Here is a 15,542-nt window from a genome sequence, read left to right as displayed (position 1 = left end):
TTTACATGGATGACCTTTACGATTTTAAAATTGAGTAGTTGATGTTCCATAAAAAGAATACTTTCAAATGGATGAAACACTCAGGGTTTGAATAAGGTTTTTATTCAACCATAGGTAAGTACAGGAACACTGCACTGTAAAGCACATAAATTGAATTGACATACTAATAGTAAATACATCTTCTTATTCCTTTTTTTTAGTTTGATCGTTTTTTCATATGATTGCTTCCCCCCCCCCTTTCCCACATCCAGTTTTTCTTCTCCTTGTCTCTGGTCTCTTCCATTAATATTCTATCCTGCAAGATCATGCAAATAAATAATCTAATTCAACAATCAATTCAACAACTCCTCCCTCCTAGTGGAGCTGGAGTTTCTTAACATCCATGCAGGATCCCTCTACAACAGAAAATATTTCGTTTTTGAACACTACATTAAACAAAAACTAAAACTTTTGACCAATAAAACCTCCGTTACAAAAAAAATTTGGCTACAATACAAATGAAAAATTATGGAATACAAACAAATCTTAGAATACAAATAATCTTGAAATTATACAATGTGAATGGAAAATATAAAGTGCAAATGAAAAATTGTGCAATTCATATGATGTTTTTTACAAAACAAACGGAAAATGTAGAATTAAAACAATAAAAAAAATATACAATACAAAAAGACAATTATTGAACACAAAATAAAATTATACAGTGTACAAAACAAATGGTAAAGATCGAATATGCCAGACTAAGTAATCTTTCTACATGTTTGCACAATACCTTTTTACAGGGAATGTAATCTAAGGAAATTTGAGTTGGAATGAGCTTATAATGTGACCCAGACAGAGAAATCAATGCAAGATCATTCGAAAGCGTCCACTGCATATTGTTTGAAAACTTAAATTAATGCAGTTATCAAATTTAGGTAGCTGTCAATGAAATATCTTCCTATTATACCTCACTACCGCGTCTCAAAAATTTATTACATACCATCCTCGGTCAAATCAGAATGTCCTTTCTATTATTTAATGAATAAGCCTTCGCTGTAATATTCCCTGGTATTTCAGATGTGTTTCTTTTAATATCCAAACCTAAACAGCCGAGGAGTTTCGTAGTATCAAAACAAGGTATGAAGAAGGTCGTGTTATATATATGATTATTATACTTTCATGTTAAATACTACAATCTGATTAGTTAAGACGCAGTTACCAATCCGTTCTATTACCCTCAGCTGTAGCAACGCACGTGGCAACGGGTATCACAACGGTAATGCCACATGCGTAGAAATTATGCGCGTACGGTTCACTGTAGAATTTTCAAAACGTCAGTTGCGCGTTTGAATGAACCGGAATATACTTGACGTCAATAAAAGCTTGTTTCCGATGTAGCTTACTTGAAAACAACAAACGACAGACGAAACATGCTTGTGAGTGCAGAAATAACAACCATTAGCCTAGATGATATAGGACTCTTAGAGTATCAAATGAACAATAAAGAGGTCAGTAAATCTTTTTCGATGTAGCGATAAATACCAGTCCATGCTGCCTTTGTCTGAGAAGCCCTCCTAAATGTTTCTTTTGCAATCATTTGAACTTTGTGTGTACGCTTTTGTTTTTTTTTTTTGTTTTTTTTTTTTATCTATTATTATTATTATTATGTTCTGTGATGTCCTTATGTGTGCAAGGCATATGAATAGCTGCATGCTTTCTATGTTGCTTTCTTTGCTGTTCAGTTCTCATTTCTGTCAGTGTTTGTAAATGTTATGTACTGTACTGCGCTTTATGGATTTTCTTACTTTTAACAGTCATATATTATTTATTTCTCTCAATTATTATTTTAATCATCATAATCAGTGCTTATTTGGACTGTAATAGCCATCCGTGTGCAAAACAAAGTATGCTGCTGCTTCTTTTTTTTAGTCTAGTTTTGTTCTAGTACATGTGATTTTTGTTTTCTTTATCCCTAAAGTGTCATTTTAAAGGGCTTCATTTAAATTATCTTTTGTTTTACTAACATTGTATATATTTTTTACTAATTTTTATCTTTGTGTAAATATGTTAAAGTCGGTTAAAGAGCTCACCACAGCTCATGTTTATTTCTGTTGAATTGTATATATGTACCGACTATAAATAAAATTACTTGACTTGAAATTACTTGACTTGGGGAGCTTGAAAGCTTTCTAAACATGAACGTAAAGACGATCGACGATTTTTTGCTGACATCCCAAATCAAGAATACACTCAGTATAATAAAATAAATGGTGCCTGTTTTTGGAGGGTAACAGCTGAAATTTTCACCCCTCGGAAAACCATTGTCAATGGTTTTCCTTGGGGTGCCGATTTCAACTGTTACCCTCCAAAACAGGCACAATTTATATATGTCACCTATGCTAAATGCAACATACATATACGAGGGGTAATCAAAAAGTTCGTGGACTGAGGCTATAAAATTGAAACTATATAGCCTGTGCCTTTAAATTTTATTTGGAACATAAAAGAACAAAAGATAAAGAAATGTTGAAAATTTCAGCCTGATACGTTAATTACTTGCTAAATTTATTATGAAATAAAAACACCATTATATGATCACCCGGCGCTGTCGCCGTTTAGTTTCATGATGTCTGACGTTGTTTTTCAATTTCAGCTTCTTCTTCCTCATACACTTATTTTGATGAGATTCCCTGGAGCTGAGTAAGGACTTAAACCCTTGTTGTTTAAATGACTTTTCAAAGTCAATAACATCAGCTTTCAGTGAATAGAATATTTCAAATGGATTTATAAATTAGGAGAGATCCTCGCTTGATTGTTCCAGCATATTTTGCCTTTAGGAGTTCAATATCTAGAACACATGATGAACGTCATTTTTTGACGTGATTGATTTTTCACACCTTGATTTCAAATCGACATTAACTGTGCATCCCTTTTCTCCCTGAATCTATTTTGACATTACAAGACAAGTACTCTGGATGCATATTATTTCTCTGTAGCCAGTTTAAACATTTCTTAGGTCTATACCAGTTTTTTCAGGGGCAAAACTTAATAAGATGTTGGAAAAGGAAACCCCTTCCCCTTTTGACGTCATATTGAAGGCGTTATTTGTTTGGACACTCCATGTAAAATTTACGAAAACATTTCATAGAACTTCCAGAACGAAGTGAAAATTTCATATTTTATGGAACAATTGTGTCCCAACACAAACCTGAAATAACGGGATTTTCGGATGTCAATCTTTCATATCAAAAGAATGTTTCTCAGTTACACTTAGGTCGCAAAAACGTCGAATTCGAGGTTGCGCTGCTTGGACATACCATTGCTTACAAAAACAGTCCTAATTTATCAAAAAATAAATTTTATGATTTATGGTTTATTCTTTAAATAGAAAAGATGATGCCAACTAGATATTTTAAAAACCATTGATGTACCTAAAGTGGTTTTAATTTTATGACGCTAGTTCACGAACTTTTTGATAACCCCTCGTAATTTCTTGGGGAAGTTAATGATCGGTTAATGGTAAGTAATCAGTAAGAAAAAAATGTCTATTAATTTCTCTTGTGTTCTTTGTAGGGAGTATATTCTATGTCATCGATTATTTTCATTAGTAAAGCCGATATTTTTAGCATTTTTATTTATTTTTTCAGTAAAATTACTCTTCAGAAAAATGACATATCTCACAATCTTTTTGGGCGATGCCTGTGGACAATATTATCTGAAAGAAAATTCTATTAAGAATTTGTGTCTTTTGCAACTTTTAAAGAAAATACGGGGAAAACGCACATGTTTAATACATCACAATTAGCATTTATAAATGGATTTGCGAAAAATAATTTGTATGATTTTTCTGCATGGAATTCCAATCATTCAAAAAGCATGAGTTTTCATCATTTACTTCAGTTTTGTATTGAAACCATACCTTGATCTTGGTCGTATGATCCAATTTCACGGACAATTTAAGACTTTTCCTTTCATCATAAAATCTTTAGTCTTAAACAGATTGAAAGAAGAACTTGTTTTAAATGTAAAGCAAACAATTTATTTTTAAACTCAGTGGCTCAATTTAAATTTGTTGCTAGACATTCAATATAAACTGTACAAGACAAAGTGCTTAAAAGAGCATGTAATTGTTAATATACACTGTAGTTCATATCAATTATTTAGGTAAATTTTTAAGAATAGAACAAAATGTAATTTGAGAACTGTTTTGAGATATTTTGAATTCAAGTGGTCTGTCAAATACATACATTAAAATATCTCAATTATTTTATGATTAAAAGAAACATATTATTAATTAAGACATTATTTTCACAAGACTGTGAAATGTATAAATTATAAGATTTTAAATGACATATATTTTGTATATATGTAAATGAATTCATGTTCCTCATTTTACCATCGTATCGTCTGAGAGTTATAAAACAAATAACCATAGCAGATATTAATGAAAAAACTAAAGTTATTAGTAAATAAGTTAAGAATATGAATGTTAAAGCACTTTATCCTGTTCAACAACCTTATAACTTGTCGTGTAAATGTTGTATAAATTGAGTTCTCTATCATGTTTTATGCTTTTTTGTACTACTCACATACCGGTAGATGACTGCAGATTTAAAAGGAATATTGGGATGTTTGAAATGTCTGACAAGGTTTACCTTTAAAATTTGGGAAAAAAGAAAAATACAAGAATTCTATCTATAGACCTACCTTTACAGTATCTCTAAACACTTTTCAGGGTGATTATGGTGACGTATCAGAGAGAAAGGAACTGAGACAGCGTCTGGGGTGTAAGAGTTTTGGATGGTACCTCCAGAACCTGTTACCTGGAATGAAGCTGCCAGAGAAAGCTTTGTATAGTGGAGAGGTGAGGCGTAAACAATGAAAGCAACACGAATATAGAATTTTTAAAGCAAAATATAGAATTAGATTGAATATTGTTTTAATTACAAAATATATAAGAATCATAACAGTCTTAAGCTTGTGGATGTCTGTTAAAAAAATAAAGGCCTCTCAATATTAATCAGCTATGATAAAACACCACGGTAGTCGTAAATATAGTTTTGATAATCCAAAATTAAAAGGTTCAAATTATGTAGAAATTTTCTTACTTTGGATTTTATTTAGGTCCACCAAGTATGTCTTTCCAGTGAACGTTTCCAATCTCTGGCAGATATCCGACATTGTCGACCAGGTGTCATCGAAATCTGTTTGAGGGGTTGACGCGGAGCTCACATGTGCAGTCAAGCTGTTTCGGATTGACCTGATTCTCTCAATATCATCACCAACTGTAACTTCTCCTGCTGCAGGCTCTTTTCCCCATTTTCCTCTGGTTGGTTTAGGAATCGTTACACAAATGTTTCTTATCAGTGTGTACATTAATGAAATGTCAAAATTTTTATATCCCGAATGCTTAGCATCTAATAAAATATTTTCTTGCTCCGGGCGCAGATTTTTATATATTGATGATGCTATTACTTTGTTATAAACAAGAGAAGGCGGCACCTCCAACTCTAAAATGTCTCTGTATGCCTGATTCAAAACATCATTTGTTGCGATTCCAAGTTTTGCAAATCTAGATCGGTCCCCCAAGATTTTGTCCAGAAGGCAATGCAGGTCTGCTAGGGCTCACCTTTGCCTAAAACAAACCTAACACTTCTTTCAAATGCTTAAATCAAATAAGCAGAAACAATTAATAACACTAAAGGACAGATGATACAAACAAAAAATCGATGCCTGGATTGGTATATATTTTTTGGTCTAATTTAATTGAAAATGGTGCAAATAATAAATTTCTAAAATATAAAGAAACTGTAAACCTTCTATGATGTTCAAACTTCTGTTTATCTGAGACCATCCTTATTAATCTATACAAATATTTTTCACTTCAAAGTCCATTTTTGTGAAAATGTGAATAAAAACTCAAAAATTACGAGGTGAAAGTTGTTCATTTTATAGATAAAAACATTACTCAAATTGGCATTTTCACATTTTTTTGACCAAAATTTGTTTGTATCATTTGTCCTTAAAGTAGAATTAGATCAAAATTTTGTAAAATTTTCTGAATTCAAATTTACATCGACATCATAAATTGAAATAAAATTGGAATAAATGAAATATACCGTAAGTACAGAACACTTTATTTCATTGAAATCTGGAATTTTTTCTTATATGTAATATAAAACGTTAAAAAACCAAATGACTAGAGGTAAAATATTCATCTCATAAAATCTTTTTTTTTTCAGAAAAAGCAATTTTTAAATGTACACCTAGAGAGAAAATTTAGAATTAGATATAAATGAACCTGTAGATTGATGATCATAAAATCAAAAGATGCATGTCATAATGCTTAAGAGAGAATGTCACGAACCATCAAGCCTCTTCTATATATATCATGAAAACTTGAAAAATTTGCTTTTTTAAATGGCATTGATAGTGAAACATTTGGGATGCGCTGATAACATTTTGCTATAAAACAGTGGCCTTTGTGAACCGTTACCATGGAAACCAAGACCAAACATCCCCAAGTGTGCAACCATATCGGTGAACGTATATTTACTAATTTTTTCATTTGTAGATACATAGGTGTCACATATTATTAAATCAAAGTTAAAACACATAAGCATAGAAACTTATTCTAATATTTTTACCACTAAACATCACTGGTTAAAATTAAAAAAAATATTTTTATGCCTCTATATTCTAGTTTTGTCTTAAATAATTAAGCCAAAATAAGAATTAAATTCTTTAATCTACAACAAGATTATCTCAATCTGGTATTAAAAATTAAACAAACACTTCCTTTTCTACAAATTTAAGATTCGGCAAAAAAATGAGAAGCATTTGTTGCAGATAATTTTTATGAGCAAATTTTACCTCACTAAAAGCGCTTGAAAAATTCAAAGAGTTACTTCCCTTAGCTGAATCTTTTGTGTAAACAATATGCAATATGGCGGCAAACTTGGCTGATGAGCTCTGTGTTGTTTCCATGGCAACACATAAGAAGGTAGATAAATTATAGTTTTGTTGGTCAAACATCATTTTCATATATGTGAAAGTTGTGTACAATGAACACTTTTTACAACCAATATAAGAAAACAGGAGGTAAACATTTTAAGTTTCCATCTGAAGCTTGATGATTCGTGACATCCTTTCTTAAAGAAGAACGCGTGTCTATGAAAGAAATACAAACTATTCCTTTTTGGCCCTGTCTGTTCATACTAATGTATACTTTGACTTGAAATTATGCAAGAACAATAAATAGATTTAATTTAAGGATAGAAATCATTTAATACCCATATCAACAGCGTTCAAGGAAATAAATAACCACGTAACATAATTATGTTTGTTATTTTGTCTAATACTGTATACTTTTTCACAGAAAACTTTAAAAGTTTTTCCCCTTTATTTTTAGTATAAGTAGCGGCGCTTGTGACAACACCATACGTTTATTATTTCAAATATTTTTTTTTTATTTTAAAAACGTTCATTGAAATAAAAAAACAAATAACATAGTTAAGCAATGAATCATTATATTTATTCTTCCAATGTTTATGTGTTCTTACAACTGCAGCGGTGTGTGTGATCTAATTGAGTAATTAGAAACGCTTGTTACAAGGTTTTTAAAATATGTTTGCACAAACCGTTGCAGTAATGAAAATATATCTTTAAAAAATAATGTTTCATTGCTTATATTTACATTTTGTTTAACTCTCTTCCTTGAACTGCAATTATGATTTATGTTTTAAAACTAATTTATTATCCTTTTGGTAAGCTACAGTTAATGGAAGATCAAATTAACAGGTTCTCTTCAATGTGAGAAACCTTTTTTCGGTGTAATATGAGCCCACAAGTTGGTACTTCAGTATGTTCGGTGCGTTCATATTTTTAGTTTACCTTTTTGTGTTATCCATTATTTCAGACAAAAATTGATAATTCAAAAAATAGCATTAATTTTTCTCAAAATGTCGTACATTGACTGAGTGAATAGTGTTTAGTATGAAATAAGGATAGAATGTATCAAAGATGTAAAGAAAAAATATTCAATATTTTGATAGTGAAATCAAATGAAAAGCTTTAATAGAAGAATGCCAAATAAAAAAAAATCTAACCCCTCTAAAACTTTGAAAATAATTTTAGCTATTGGAAAATTGTTTTAAAAAAAATAAAAAGGCAAAGTAACTATAATTTTGTTTTACCTGTTTCCAGTATTTGGTGATTTCTTTTGTGATAATAACATGCTTGTTCTCTAGATTGCAGTACGGACACTGGAGTGTTGGCTCTGTTAGCTCAGTTTCTCTGATAACGTGACTTCTTTCATTATCACAAAATCCGACACGTTTACATTTGAAAGCAACATGGAATTTCAAGTTTCTTTGGAATGTACAAGAAAGAATGTGCAATTCATTCTCAATTTTCTCTTTTATTTCGAAACACGTCAATGTATCAATTTCTCCATCAAGAACAGACACCTGCAACTGAATTTCTGTTGGGGTCATTCCAAGGAGAACGTTGTGGTCCCCTATAAGAAATACAGCCGCTGTCTGGTAAATGCAAGGTTGTTCTTTTCCTTCCTTTTTTTCTTTGACAATGCTCCAAGGAATTTGCATGCAACTTGCTACAAGGCGATGGAAAATGCCCCAGGAAGAACATCAAATGTGAAGCAGAGGATGGATGAGGAAGGGTTTGATGAGAACGAGTTTCCAGGATATGTCTTTTTGTTCATACAGGGAACATACCAGTTTTTGTCATCCATTTTAACCAATAGCCCCAGCTTCTCCATGTACAGCATGATCTCATCTTTGTGTTCAATGTATTCGTTATCGTTCATTTTCCAAATCCTGGACAGCAAAGTGTCACTCAGTTCTCCCGTGTCATCGAATTGGTCCCACTCAGATGAAAACTCGAGTAAATCCTCCTTTGCGTGATTTTTATCCGTGATTACATTTTTGAACGCATCTGCAAACCATTGAATATCAAGGATGATTACTTCCTTGAGAACATTCTGGTTGAAATACAAAATGTCTCTGATATCATGGAAATACAGCAGCATGATGTTGATATCTTCAACGCTCCCCAGTTTTATATCCGATGGTAATGCTTCATTGAAAGCCATAAGTGTCCTTATGTTGATTATTTTAAGGTATTTCTTTTCTTGGAAGAAGTTTTCAAACATAGCCCATGAGCGCGGAAGCTTTTCACCCCAGTGATCAAGTTTCTGAACAACATCCACAATTGACTCCTTTATTTTTTCGATGCTTTCATTTTCATGAAATCCTATTGCAAACGCCCTATTTTTGTCAAGATGCCCTTGCAGAGACTTGTCTTTTGTTTCCAAAGTTTTCCATATTTCACGGAAAAATTCCACTTTTTCCTAAGAGAATGTAGAAGAAGGCTTAATTAATTACGAAAGAATCCAAAGGCTTGACATTTTATATGTTGGACAGATAAAGATGATGAAAAATCATTTCCCTCGTTCATAGCATACTTTCAACATTATGATACATGAAAAGTCAGCAAGCAAACACTTCTAGAGGTTTTTGTGTGGCAAGTTAACATATGTTTTGATTGTTTCAATAATTTTTTTTAATTCTTAAATTCCATACTTCTTAGCCTCTAACCAAGCATCACCTACCATTAGATTAAGATCTTTTTAGATGTTAATGTATAAACATCCAGTGTTCCCCAATTAAAAAGTATGCTTCGTTAAGTGCTTTCCAAATTACTCGGTGACATGGCCTTAAGATCATGACATACGTTCTACTGGTTTTTATTTAACGATTTTAATGTTTTCCATGCCAGTTAATCGTCCATAACCGGTGCATTAATGAAAACTGGAAATACACGGCACACAAAGGTTTATAACGCCGATCTCTGGAAATTTTAAACAGGGGATTTGTTACCTAGGAAAAAAATAAATCGAACAGTATTTAAGATCAAAAGTTTTTAAATCAATCCAAAACAGGAGCAGAGCAACCACGGGCCTCCAAAACGTCAGAGTTGGAATCAGGTGCCATTTAGGAGTGAGTATCCCCTGTCGACCGGTCACACCCGCCGTGTGCTACTTGTCATCATCGGGAAATAACAAAAAAATCTATTGTTAAAAGAAAGCAACCTAAGTTGACTATTGATCACCGCCGTGGGTAATGTATTGATTAAGTACATGTAGATTGAACATTGCCCAGATATCTTTGTGTTAGAATGTTTGATTGTTTGTTTATTGTTTTACATCCCATTGAATTTTTTCATATCCAGACTGACTTCATCGAATTCCATTGAAGGGCTTCAAAGATTTTTTGACATTTACTCGGCACACGGGATCATTGAACAGTGAAGAATCGGGCACTGAATGCCAACTCCTTTCATGAAAGAGGGCCTCGAGTATTAATGTCTCATCCATATGCTTCAATATGCCGAGCCCTCTGCGAAGGAACAATAGCTACCTATTCCGTATCATTTTAAATCATCTAACAACATCCCATAGAGGGTCACGTCGGAGGTGATAGGTCAAAGTCGAAAAAAAAAACAACTGCAGACGCATTCGCTTCAGCAAATATACGATGATTTCGCGGGGGGCAATTTTGACTTGTCGGATAGAATTTGACTTCTGACGGTACCCTGAATGGGATGTTGTTAGATCTCAGTGTAGCGAGTGCGCGAGCGGATCTAATATCTAATTGTAATTAGATTGTTAAAATAAAAAGTTCATTTATTCTTTAAAAGTTTTGATATATTGCACATACTATTTTTTCTAATCTATATTTTTTTAGTAAACCCGAGAGCGCCAAAATGAAGATCAAGAAAACTACACCACTCTCTGGTTACATGCAGCTTCATAACACATAGTAAGAGAGCATGTTATTTTTTTTAAATCACATTCGTGTTTATTAAGCTACATCGAGTTTGGTAACAACCGTGATTCCCTGTTTTTATATTGATATTATTTACCTCTTCTGTCATTTTTTCAGCATGAGTACCAACCAGTAGAATTGGAGCCTTTTCACTGCTGTATTGATGAATATTCTTTGCCCAGAAAGATACATAATCTAAATAATCGAAAAAAACAATTATATTCAAATTGGGCCTTATGTTATTCCTCCAATGTAAAAAGGCAGATTTACCGTATTATATTTTTACCTGTTTCCAGTGAAGTCAAAAATGTACATATCAGACTCACAGGTTTTTGTGGACAGGACCCCAATCATATTCAACCTCTTGTTTGAATTCTTTTTCAGAAATTATATTTATTACACTTATCTATCATGTGTACAAAAGAACAAAATCGTATACAACCCAAAATAATTGCTCCACAAAAATACCCCTCTTTACATTATAAGAAATCTCTTTTGTTTTGTTTTACTAAAGTCTAGATTATTTCAGTAATAAGTATAGCTTTTTGGGGAAATGATTCCAGACAGAGGTAGTAAAATGTACTAAAAAACAATATGAAGAAACATAAAACAATTATTTGTTAAAAATTATTTTGCTCTTGCGTTTTCGGATTAATTGTCAGTCTTTCATAAAAAGAATAGTAGAACTACAAATAACTAAATGTACCAAACAATACACATTTACATTTTTAATTTAAAAGTTAAAAACAAGTTATTTGAAAAGAAATTCGGATCCTATGATCCTGCGCTTTGTCGGGTATAGTTTGATGAAGACAAGAAATAAATACAAGAGGCCCAGGGGCCACAGCGCTCACCTGAGCACATCGGGCTTGAATTTACTCCCCCCTTTCAGGCGTTCATCATTTGAACTAACTAGAATCTACACTACCTGAGGATGATTCCATATAAATAGCCCGGGTATCACTAATCATAGCTTTGAAGTACTTGTAAAGAATATTTTAAAAGGTTTCCCTATATATCACTATGTAAAACTTGGGTCGGCCATTTTGGCCCCACCCTATCCCCAGGGCCGGGGGTCATGATTTGAAAAACTTGAAACTACAATACCTGAGGATGATTCCACATGAGTTTCATCTTTCCTGGCCCAGTGGTTCTGGAGAAGAAGATTTTTAAAGATTTTTCCTGTATATTCCTATGTAAAACTTTGGTCGGCCATTTTGGCCCCATCCTTGCCCCACGGGTCACGATTTGAACAAACTTCAATCTACACCACCTGAGGATGATTCCACATGCGTTTCATCTTTCCTGGCTCAGTGGTTCTGGAGAAGATGATTTTTAAAGATTTGTTCTATATATTACTACGTAAAACTTGTATTCCCTATTTTGGCCCCACCCTATCCCCGGGGGTCATGATTTGAACAAACTTGAATCTACACTATCTGAGGATGATTCCACATGAATTTCATCTTTCCTGGCCAAGTGGTTCTGGAGAAGAAGATTTTTAAAGATTTTTCCTATATATTCCTATGTAAAACTTTGGTCGGCCATTTTGGCCCCACCCTTGCCCCGGGGGTAATGTTTTGAACAAACTTGAATCTACACTACCTGAGGATGATTCCACATGAGTTTCATCTTTTCTGTCCTAGTGGTTCTTGAGAAGAAGATTTTTAAAGATTTTTCTTATATATTCCTATGTAAAACTAGGGTCGGCCATTTTGGCCCCATCCTTGCCCCAGGGGTCATGATTTGAACAAACTTGAATCTACACTACCTGAGGATGACTCCACATAAGTTTCATCTTTCCTGGCTCAGTGGTTCTAGAGAAGAAGATTTTTTAAAAGATTTTTCCTATATATTCCTATGTTAAACTTGGGTCGGCCATTTTGGCCCCACCCTTGCCCCGGGGGTCATGATTTGAACAAACTTGAATCTGCACTACCTGAGGATGCTTCCACATGAGTTTCATCTTTCCTGGCCCAGGGGTTCTGGAGAAGAAGATTTTTTTAAAAATGCCATAAATTTTTAACAAATTCATGATTATCTCCCCTTGGAAAAGGGTGTGGTCCTTCATTTGTATAAACTTGAATTCCCTTCACCCAAGGATACTTTGTGCAAAGTTTGGTTGAAATTGGCCCAGTGGTTCTTGAGAAGAAGATGAAAATGTGAAAAGTTTACGACAACGACAACGACGACGACAGACGACGGACAAATTTTGATCAGAAAAGCTCACTTGAGCCTTCGGCTCAGGTGAGCTAATAAAAAGCTTATTTGACAAACACAAACCTCTATGTGTCCATTCCTTATAAATGGAGCGTTTCTGACTACACACTTCTTCTCCAACCATTTCATCAAATTGTTTCTCCATATTGAACACCAAAATGAAGAATGCTCGTGGACTCAGAAAAAGCTGGTGTGAGGAATAATATGAACACTGCCCCGCAAAGTCGACCATAGATATTTTTTTCTCTGGTTCATCCGAACCATTTTGGACAACTCTTAAAACTCCTAAACTTTCCGAGTGTTTAGCAATATTTGTATTTCCTTCAACTGATTTTTCTCTTGTTACCGGTACTGGAGCAGCGGCTTCGTTTCCTTTAAGTGACTCGGGTTCTGTGTCTATGCTATCCTGTGACGAGTCTTCATCGTAAGCGGCCTCGCTAGCAGTGTCTTCTTTCAAATCCCCTGGATCATGGATATCATTGATATCCAGAGCTTTCACTTCATCAAATTTCTCCACTGGGGATTCAAGAACATGGTGATGTTGACTTTTTTCATCAATTCTAACCTTAAATCGTTGATTTTGGCTGGATGAATTAACTGTGAAATTATAACAATAATGAACTTTTGTTCTGAGTAATTTATCTTATTTTGATCAATTGCCTTAAAATATTTTTCATGTAATATGAAAAAAAATATCGAACATTTAATACAATGTAAGCGGTGTTCATTTAGGCCTTTTCTTTTTCTTTTCTAATAATTATAATAACATATGGCATTAAAACAAGCTCTTTGCACATTCCGGAAATAAAAAAAATCATTTATCTTTTATTATAATTTCTGTATGTTTAAACAGATTGTTTTCACATCTCCTATAATTTCAGAATTTCTCAGGCAACAAAATTAATGAACATTTATCTTGTACAATGGACATAAACGTTGCTTTTAAATTGCAGAATGCAATTTTGAATTATTGATGAAAAGAAAATTAATTATATATTTTTTTTTCTGTGACAGTCCACAAATAAGTTTTCGGCAGTAGTAAATCCATTTCTCTAAAATGCAAATCCCCATGTTGTGACCTTGACGAAAAGTATAATTACCCGACATCATGGCAATTGACGATTAAAGTTAGCACGTCTTACGGTCACTCGAAGCTTTCGGTACAAAATATGTACATATTTACGGTTATGATGTAACCTAACTCCGGTTAAATAATTTGAACAACTTAAAATTTACAATACCCCAGGATGCTTTCAGATAAATCTTAACTTTTCTGGCTAAGTGTTTCTTGTGAAGAGTTTCTTATTTTCAATGAAAATCTTGGATTTCCAATCGGGGCCCAACCTTCCCCGGTCATGATTTTAAACTTCAGAATCTTCACTAACCAGGATACTTCAAACATTAGTTTCAGCTTTTCTAGTCCAGTTGTTCTTGAGAAGTAGATTTTATTATTTCATTATTAAACTTGGATTCTCTATTGTGGTCCTGTCTTATGGATGCTCCTATATACGTGTTAGCTCTCGACCCAGTATTTCAAGAGAATGCGATTTTTAAAGATTTTTTCCTAAATATTTCTATCTAATACTTAGATTCCCTATTGTGACACCGTCCTACCTCCGGGTTCGGGGTATGATTAAGAACTATTCAGAATTTACACTAGTACTAATAGATGCTTCTATATACATTTCAGCTTTTTGGCCCAGTAGTTCTTAAGGCGAAGATTTTTGATGACCCCTGACTATTTTGGTCTTTTCTTGATTATCAAATTCAACCACAGGGTTAGGCCTTAAGTAAGGCCTTAGATGGAGCCTTCATTTTAAAATTTAAATTTCCCTTCACTTAAAGATCCTTTGTACCAAATTTGGGTAAACTGGTCACTGGTTCTTGAAATGAAGATGAAAATCTGAAAATGTACAGAGACGGACAGACGACGGCTCGACGGACGGGTGACGGACAACGAGGTGGTGCGAAAACGCTCAATTAAGATGTTCATCACAGTTGAGCTAACAATACCTTTGATTGTGTTTGACACATCAAAAACGTCAGGTTGGATATCTATTCCTCTGGTAGATTTTGTATTTTTCCGAATTTCCTCAAGATTTATGTCCTTTAATCTCTCTCGCAGTGTGACTTTCCACTACCTCCACATCCTATCAACATCCCAGTGGCATGGTGCATGGTAGTTTCCCTCTTGAGATTCTCCAGAAAATTTTTCACCGAGTCATCTCCTCTCATTATAACTTGTACTGGAATACCCACTATTAAAAAATCAAAACATCTCTAAAAAGTCTGATACTCTTTGAGTTTATGTTCAAAACACAAAAATGGGTAAGGACTGTATCACATCAAGTTGCGTTAGTTAGTCCATGGGTTATTCAAAGGATTCAAATTAAAAAAGGATCAGTTTGACGAAAAACTTTGAGTACGGACCCACCTTTCTTTCATTTTATCAATCATGTAAAGAATTTTAGCATACTGAAATATTGTTGTGAG

General features: G+C 33.5%; 1 protein-coding gene across 1 annotated transcript; it reads right to left on the bottom strand.

Annotated features, from left to right (window-relative positions):
• Window positions 1-8,596: 8,596 nt before the first annotated feature.
• On the bottom strand, window positions 8,597-15,307 carry LOC134256236 (probable serine/threonine-protein kinase roco5; the record flags this gene model as incomplete). Its single annotated transcript, XM_062738900.1, has 4 exons — window positions 8,597-9,352; window positions 10,927-11,024; window positions 13,113-13,646; window positions 15,191-15,307. Coding segments are annotated over 4 exons (1,505 nt in total), but the record flags the coding sequence as incomplete, so codon positions are not given.
• Window positions 15,308-15,542: the final 235 nt, after the last annotated feature.

The sequence above is a fragment of the Saccostrea cucullata genome, unplaced genomic scaffold, assembly GCF_032062105.1.
Source record: "Saccostrea cucullata isolate Sc308-1 unplaced genomic scaffold, CSIRO_AGI_Scuc_v1 ctg13208, whole genome shotgun sequence".
Taxonomy (NCBI): Eukaryota; Metazoa; Mollusca; class Bivalvia; order Ostreida; family Ostreidae; genus Saccostrea; species Saccostrea cuccullata.
Note: the sequence above shows the minus strand (reverse complement) of the source record. Positions and strands in the feature narration are given on the sequence as shown.